General features: G+C 41.2%; 1 protein-coding gene across 1 annotated transcript; it reads left to right on the top strand.

Moving 5' to 3' along the window:
• Nucleotides 1–459: 459 nt before the first annotated feature.
• LOC113615341 (histone H2B type 2-F) lies at nt 460–1,011 on the top strand. Its single transcript, XM_027097593.1, has one exon. It carries the CDS (start codon nt 573–575, stop codon nt 951–953), a length of 381 nt encoding a protein of 126 aa, XP_026953394.1. The 5' UTR covers nt 460–572; the 3' UTR covers nt 954–1,011.
• Nucleotides 1,012–8,832: the final 7,821 nt, after the last annotated feature.

Below are 8,832 nucleotides of genomic sequence, written 5' to 3'. Positions count from 1 at the left end.
TCGGTCCCCAAGTAGTTACTCGGGATTTCAACTAAGAATGGGGGCAAGAGTCCCGAGATGTGTAAGAACCCATCTTCCTCGTTGCATAAGACAGGAGGCGCAAACCGCGAAAAAAAAAAAAAGAAAATGTGGGCTGAGGTATTGTTGCAAAAACCGTAATCAAACAAACTTCCACAAAGTAGTACAGAGGAGTAAAATGATGCAAAAATGAGAAAGTTAACTTGTCTTTAGCTGGCACTTCAGATCTCCAAGTAAAAGTGAAAACCAATTAACAGCAAAAGACCACAAACAGGTGAAACTACTTTTTACATAATTTAGTGGTTAGTGTGAAATGGAACATTTTGATTGGTTAACAAGACATTTGTTCTAAGGGCCACTGAGGGAGCGCAAGCAGAACCTTATTTACATGGACTCCGCCCCTCTATGACGACACTGTTGGATATTAACCAATAAAAACGTAATACTGTGCTAGTCTTCATTTGCATACAGGCTCTATAAGTAGCGCGTAACCAGCCTGCTTCGGTGTAGTCGGGATCACTTCTACTGGCGTGTGGGGATTCTCCTGTGTGAAGATGCCGGATCCAGCAAAATCTGCTCCTGCTCCTAAGAAAGGTTCCAAAAAGGCTGTCACGAAAGTGCAGAAGAAAGACGGTAAGAAGCGCAAGCGTAGCCGGAAGGAGAGCTATTCTGTTTATGTATATAAAGTGCTGAAGCAGGTTCATCCAGACACCGGCATTTCTTCGAAGGCCATGGGCATTATGAACTCCTTCGTGAACGACATCTTCGAGCGCATCGCGGGCGAAGCGTCGCGCCTGGCGCATTACAACAAGCGCTCGACTATCACGTCCCGGGAGATCCAGACGGCTGTGCGCCTGCTGCTGCCCGGCGAGCTAGCCAAGCACGCCGTGTCGGAAGGCACCAAGGCGGTCACCAAGTACACCAGTTCGAAGTAAGCGTGCAAGAGACGAACTAGAACATCTATTTTACCCCAAAGGCTCTTTTCAGAGCCACTTAAGTTATCGGGGAAAGTGGCTGTAAACACTTGATAAAAGGTGGGTTTAGTTGTTGGTTGGGTAGGGTGGGCCCATGATCACGAGTGCTTTTGGACTTGGGGCTAGATTGGGACAGTGATTGAATGGTTGCCCTGTTAAAATCTAGGACCTCCCATGGTCCAGTGGCGCCACCTAGTGGTATGTGTCATGTCGCTGGTAACAAGTGATTGGTCCTTAAGGTGGTTCCTACCTAGTCTGAGTCTTCAATAGGAGTTTAGGTACGGAGGAGCGGGGAAGGGCTGTCTCTTATTAAACTATTAAACTAGTAAGTGAGTTGGGTTTTATTTTATTCTAGCGTACAGATAGCCCTATAGTTTCCCCAGTTGCCGCTGTTTCTTAATGTTTTAATCTGTTTTTAACATAAATCTCTAGGTGTCTGTCACAAACTTTCAACATCACCAGGTGCTTTAGTACGTTGGCCTACCTAGCCCCGTGACCCTCAACCAGATAGATTTCCCACCCCACCCCCTCCATCACACTCCCCATGGGATATTGGCAGTATCTGGAGACATTTTTGATTGTCATCACTTGGGGAGAGGGGCGCTACTGGCATCTAGTGGGTAGATGCCAGGGATGCTGCTAAACATCCTATAATGCCTAGGAGAGCCCCCACTACCAAGAATTATTTGGTGAATGATGTTGACCCTTGAGCCAAGGTTGAGAGACCCAGTGCCCAAAGACTTCCCTTCCTTCAGGATATTTTCCCTTCTGGGTTTAATCCTCATTTAGGTCAAACCTTTCCCCACTCCTACCCTGCTTTTGGTGAAAACTGAGCAGCACTTAACTTACACTGCTTGTTTACACTCCTCCACAGGAAAATTATCTTCTCCAGGGCAAGGACCTTGTCTTGGTTCTGTAACTCCTGGTTATAAGGCCCATCTCCAAGCTTGCTAAACATACTTCCAGGTGCCTCTCCTGAAGTTCCCTGATAAGGTCCCGTTGGAGGTGGGGGACTGGTGAGGTGGTTTTTAGTGTTCTCAGGTGTATATTTTTAGAATAGATTTTGGGGGCATGGTGTACAAAAGGGCAGTTAACATGTGGGATGAATTTCTAAGGCCCTCTCAGTTCAAAACTTGCATAACTCAAGACCAATCCCGAAAAAGGCTGGATATTCTACCAAATAAAATATACCCTTGAGGCAAAAGGAAAAGTCTTAGCTTCCAATTCACTTGACAGTCGAGTTTTGAAATTAAGCCATTCCTGGTTAAACTTGGGGGAATTTAAAATGAATTTTTTAAATGCTTAAAATGAATTTTATTCATTTGTAATGTAGGAGTTCGAATTTACATCTAATTAAAAGTTGCATAAAGTGGGCTGTATGTGATTTCTTTCACTGGGAAATTAAGATTCTCAGTGAGTCATCTTTCCCTAGAGACTATCAGACAAGCGACCAGGGAAAGATGACTCAACTGAGAATCTAAAATTTCTAGTTGAAAGAAAAGAAATCATTATACAACACATTCTATGGTAGGAAAAATCACTCTATAAGTGAGAATTTACATGTGCCAGACCCTGTGCTAGGTGATGGGGATATACAGGTGCTCTCCTTCCCAAGTCCATGAAGTGCACCTGGAATTTTATTTGTGACCAATGTATCAAGTATCCTCTGGGAAGTTTTTTTTAAGGTTTAGTTTTACCCAATTTTCACTGTAACATCTTTCAACTTTTTAATCATCTGATTTTTGTAAAATGGAATTCTTCATCGTTCCCTTTAAATTCTGTGACTAGGTGTCATTATTTCTGTACTCCTCATCCAGGTTGTAACATTTTCTTTTCACTTTAATATGTCTCTTTAAACTTAAAATTTTCACATAGACTATTTTTTAGGGTTTTTCATTATATTGGAAAGCTCTGGCTGTCCCACCCTCTTGCCCGCAAAGCAATTTAAGTCACATTGTACTTGGCTCCCAGCATCTCAAACCTGCTGAAGCTTTCTTTGTTCACCATGATCCTAGCTTGAGAGAAATTTTATTTTCTTGTTCCCTGTGAGATTCATTTTCTTTTGCAGGGGGTATGACTATAGTAAAGCATGGGAATAAGCCTTTTCTCAGTCATCCCAAGTAAAATTTATCAGAAAATATTGTTGGCTTAACATGTCCCATATCCAACCATACTTGACACTTCACTGCTGTCTTCCCACTCCAAGCCACCATCACACCTCCCAGGTATTTGCAATGACTTTCTGACTGGTCTCTTTGCTTCCGCCTCTACCCTCACTCTATCTTCCACAAACCAGCTAGAGTAAACTTTCTGAAACCTCTAAGTCAGATCATGTCACTCCCACACCATCCTGCCCAACTGAAAATCCCCATATGGCTTCAGAGAGAAGGTCCACACTGATACAATGGCCCACATCCACCTCCTCTCTTACCACTCTCCCTTTTGTTTGTTCTGTTTCATCACACTTGTCTCCCTGCTCTACCTCGAATACACCAAGGCCCTCCTATCTCAGGGTCTTTGTGCTTGCCATTTCTTCTGGAAAAGCTTTTCCCCCAGATATTTATACGACTGGCTTCCTCATTTCTTAGGCTTCTGCTCAAAACTTCCATTACTCTTCAGTTCTTCCTTGACTTATGTAAGATAGCAAGCCCACCTCCCTCTCTCCCCCCATTTCTTGGTACTCCTTGTCCCCATACCTTGCTAAATTTTCTTCCGTGTATCATCCGAATACTAATGTATTTATTTACTTATTTGTTTATTACTGAATCAGAGACTGCTACTCATAAAAGCTGTTCTTCTTTCCTTACTTTAACCCTCTGCTTTATGGGTGCATGCCTTCTCAGTTAAAGGCTAATTTACCAGCTTTTCTTGCATCTGGGTTTGTTCATAAGACAAAGTTCTGAGCCAATGAGATATGAATGGAAGTGATACATATTATTTCTAGTTTGTGTCCTAAAAAGGAATAGATATGTACTGCCCTTGCCTTTTTACCCTCTCCTCTGGCTGGGTTACAGATACAATGGCAGGAACTATGGCAGCCACTCTGGGCCCAGAAACAGAAGCCATGTGATGAGAATAGCAGAACTGTTCTACTAACCCTGGACATGAGAGATGAATAAACTTGTATTTTGTTTAAGTCACTTCTTTTTTTTAATATTTGGCACAATAATTTAGACTGTTCTCCAACCAATACATTGTCTGACTCTCCTCCTACCTTCTTAGAGTAAGTCCTATGAAGGTAGGTACTTTGTTTTGTTCACTGCACTTTGCCCATCATCTCGAGCTGTATCTGGAATAGAGTGGGCACTCAGTAAATACTGATGGGATGAATAGATTGATGAGGGAAGGAGTGGTTGAGAGGGAGGGCAGTGGGATTCGATTTACGAGATGCAGAACTCTAAGAGTTGGCTTTAACAAAAAATGATTTTAAAAATCTTTTGCCCTCTGAATGGGGAACAGCACAATATGGAGTGAAGGTCTAGGTGAAGTTGCAGACACCATGGTCCACAAATCAGTTTAGAAGCTTCATAGTGTAAGTTGTTGGGTATTTAAGGATACTTACCTACACTAACTCAGAAGCAGTAAGAGAGTAAAGGAAAACTTTTGTTTCCTCTACTATTCTCAGTACTTCTGGCCACCAAGTATGTGGGTTTTCCACACCAAGCAATCCTGACATTAACTACGTGAAGTTAGTGCAGACCCCACAGGTTAAGGGCTCAGTCCAAAAAGATTGCCCCTCCACCCCCTATACCAACTTCAGATGCCAATCACAAGTAGTGGGTCCCTAGGTTACACACACCTCTGTCAGTCTTGGCTACAAATCAGGAGTTCCCACAACCCCCTCCTCAGACTCAATAATTTGCTATAACAGCTTACAGAACTCAGGGAAACACTTACATTTACCAGTCTATTATAAAGGATATAGTAAAGGATACAGATGACCAGCCAGATGAAGATGTACATAGGGCAAGTGTCCTGAGTGCAGGAGCTTCTGTCCCCGTGTAATTGGGGTGTCCATGTGGCTTCCTGGCATGTGGATATGTTCACTGACCCAGAAGCTTTCTGAATCTCATAGTTTAGGGGTTTTTATGGAGGCTTCATCAAGTAGGCATGATGGATTATTAACTCAACTTCCAGTCCCTCTCTCTTCCCTGGAGGATGGGGGGTGTGGGTTAACAGCTTCAATCTTCTAATCATAGCCTGGCCTTTCTGGTGACCAGCCCCTGTCCTGAAGCTCCCCAGGAGTCCACCAAGAGTCGTCTCATTAGAACAAAATATGCTCCTATTACCCTGGAAATTCCAAGGGATTTAGGAGCTCTATGTCAGGAATTGGGGTCAAAGACCAAATATTAGAACAGATGATGTCCTTAGCACCCTTATCACTCAGGGAATTACAAGAGTTTTAGGAGCTCTGTGTTAGAAACTGGGGGAAGAGATCAAACATACATTTATCATGTCACAGTCCAGCCCCTGGTCTCTGGCCATGGACCCCTTATAGCAAACCAATTATAAAAGTCAAAAGATACCGGCTGAAAGGCAGTGTACTGTAGTAGTGATGGGCATTAGCTTTGAGTCCCAGCTAACCCACCTAAGAGCTATATGACCTTGGGAAAGTTTCTTTACTCTTCTGAACCTCAATTTCCTCATCTGTAAAATGAGAAAAATAATGAAACCTACCCTCAAGACTTGTGAAGATTAAATGAGATAATGTACTTAATGCACTTAGTACAGCAGCTGGAACATGGCAAATATTCGATCAGTGTTTCTCCCATTATTGTGGCTGGGAAGGCACTTGCATGAGCACCCTTGTACCTCCAGAGCACATTTCCTTCCCAACAAGTTGTGCTTTAAGAGATCTCTAGTGATTTGAGAGTCAACTCCCTAAGCATCTTGCAGTAGAACAGTAAGACCTTCTTTATCTTAAAAACATCCAAGAAGGCAATGCCACAGTTTACTTGTTGGGCCTCTGACACTGTAGAATCTTTAAGTATCTGCTATGTGTCCCAAAAGGGAAAAAAATGAATTATATAATAAAAGACCTTATTTCTAGTGTCTGTTACTAGTGCTCTGTAAAGACGAATATAATCTTTGGCAAATACCTTTAAAAATATATATCAGATGATGTTTGCAATACCTCCCATCAATGCTTTCAGAAAAAATTGAAATACTTTCATCTCAATACTTCTTTCTGATTTCTGAGTTGAAAGCTCTGAATTTTGAGGATTTAACACAAGAGCAAGCCAAATGAATAGAAATGATGTAGGCATACTATCAGGTAGCACAGAGAAGGACACACCTTATAACCAAAAGGAGAATGTGGAGATATTTGGGAAATGTTTAATTAGAAATTCAAAAATGGGCTTGTGGAGTCAGGTTGATGACTTCTGAGTTCTTCATTACTGCTTGTTAATGTACTTCATGTTTTTCCTCTCAGTATTTTCAAGATGAAGCTCCTGTTCCTGTCACTATTCAGGGATGAAAGTTTCCCCAAGAATATAAGACTTTCTTATTCAAACTACAGTCCAAGGAGTGGTAAACAAGTAAGATGGCAGTCCCAAGACCTCAATATTTCTTTTCTTTGACCAAGAACTCATTACACAATAGATGAGATATTTCAGATGGTTCTGCTAAAAAGAAGCATAAGAATCTAGAGAGTATCACTCTCAACCAATCCAAGGAACTTTGCTTTAGATGGCCAAAACCAGAAACAGAGAGCAAAGTAAGAGAACTCATAGAGCTTGAGCAGTTCTTTAGCATTTTGCCTTGAAGGATCCAAACCTGGATGCTGACGTATTGTCCCAAGGATGGTAAAGAGGTAATGGCTTGGGACTGGCTGAGTATTTTGAGAGAGAGAGAGATTGACAGATCAAGATCTCAGTTGATCTTGGGACTGAGGCAGCACAAGGCACCCAGAAGAAGGAATCCTTGTGGCAAAAATGGAGGATGCAGATTTGTGAGATGAAATAAGGAACAATTTATCTCTGTTGTTTTACATGATCAAAGGCAATAATTTTAAATTATCAGAAGGTAGGGGAAAATCCATATCACTCTTTTGATATCAGTGTTTTTAACATTCAGGGGAACAGAAAATACCTAAAGATATCAGCTTTATTTTTTGTTGTTGTTGGCAATGATGTTTGAGCTTTGTGTAGGTCTTAGTTTCCAGTTAGTGGGATTATCATTTTGAAATGCATTGAAGGAAAACTCCTTAGGCCAAGAGGGAATGTGAAACAGAGTTCAGACACACCACAGATATAACCCTGGACAAAGGCTGTTCAGTATTCTTAATAAAATTCCCAATCCTAGGGATGGGCCTTAAACTACTTGAATTTCTCTCTGGAGTTGTATATTTCCTACAGTTTGGCATGTCTACTTACTCAAGACCCCTAGTATAACATGTAGAATAAGCAGGAGAAAGGCATACTGATTAACTTGTATATGCATCAACCATAAGATTACTTCTAGCGAGGGAGCATATCCTTGTTTTCGTAGGCTTCTTCCTTCTCCTCCCTGCTGCAATATGAAAATCGAATAAGAATGATTTTGCTTATATGAGCTTCTTTGTAGGGAGCTTTTCCTGTGATGTCTTTTTAAGTATTTGAATTTTGATTTTCACAATTTTTTCACATTAATATCAAGGAACTGGGCAAAAGAATTTATTATTATTTTTAAATTTTATTTATTTATTTTGGCTGTGCCAGGTCTTAGTTGCGGCATAGGGGATCTTGTTTTTTTTCAGTTGCCACATGCAGGCTTCTTAGTTGCAGTATGCGGACTTCTTAGTTGTGGCATGCATGCGGGATCTAGTTCCCCAGCCAGGGATCCAACCCGGGCCGCCTGCATTGGGAGCGTGGAGTTTTACCTACTGGACCACCAGGGAAGTCCCCAGAAATTATTCTTAAGTGAATTTTTTTTCAGAAACAGCAAGTATGCATAGAGAACACAATTTTAGGATTAGCAGGAAAGTTAACCAAGGTAGAATTGGAATTTCAATTCTTAGCCTAGGGGTAAAAAAAGGAAGGAATCTTTTCATTTGTCTAAGGGAATTTCATTGTATTTATGATTGTGGGATGTGTTTAGGCAGGAAGGGGCATATAGATAAATCTTTCTGGATTAGCATATGCAAATCATTTATAATGGGAAATAGCAAAGTCCCAACGATTATAAGAGTAAAACAAAACAACGCTGACTATTCTTCCTGACAGGAGAAAACAGTAATATATATGTACATGAATTACAAGCATGACTGAGTCTTCTAGATTGAGTTGGTGGATAACCATGTAGCAGGGCCCCACAACAGCACAGAGGTGTCAAAGTAAATACATAATCTGGCAGTGTAGAAGGATGGTGTGTTCTTAAAATCTTCTGAGTATGCCACTGTATTAGTAAAGAGCACAAGCTCATAAAACAGAGCACCTGGTTTGTAACCCAGCCCTGCTCTTTATCAGTAGTGTGACTAGGGCAAGTTTTTGGACCTTCTATGCTTTCTCCTCATCTTTTTTTTTTTTTTTTTTGGTGGGGGGATGCTGTGCAGCATGGCTTGTGGGATCTTAGTTCCCCTGCCAGGGATTGAACCTGTGCCCTGGCAGTGAAAGCACTGAGTCCTAACCACTGGACCGCCAGGGAATTCCCTAGTTTCCTCATCTTTAAATTGAGAATAATATAATGCTTACTTTATAATGTTTTTTTGAAAGGTGAATGAGTAAATACATATAAAAATTCTTAGACTGATGTTCGACACAACATTTCAATAACTGTTAGTTGCCGTTGATAGTAGGGAACTCCTGTTGAGTGCTATGTAAGTTTTTCATCTCTAATGTACAGTGAAATATCTACTAAT

The sequence above is a fragment of the Aethalodelphis obliquidens genome, unplaced genomic scaffold (assembly GCF_003676395.1).
Source record: "Aethalodelphis obliquidens isolate GAN/ISIS:26980383/991018 unplaced genomic scaffold, ASM367639v1 scaffold116, whole genome shotgun sequence".
NCBI lineage: Eukaryota > Metazoa > Chordata > Mammalia > Artiodactyla > Delphinidae > Aethalodelphis > Aethalodelphis obliquidens.
The sequence above is the reverse complement of the archived record's forward strand: the minus strand, read 5'-3'. Positions and strand labels throughout refer to the sequence as shown.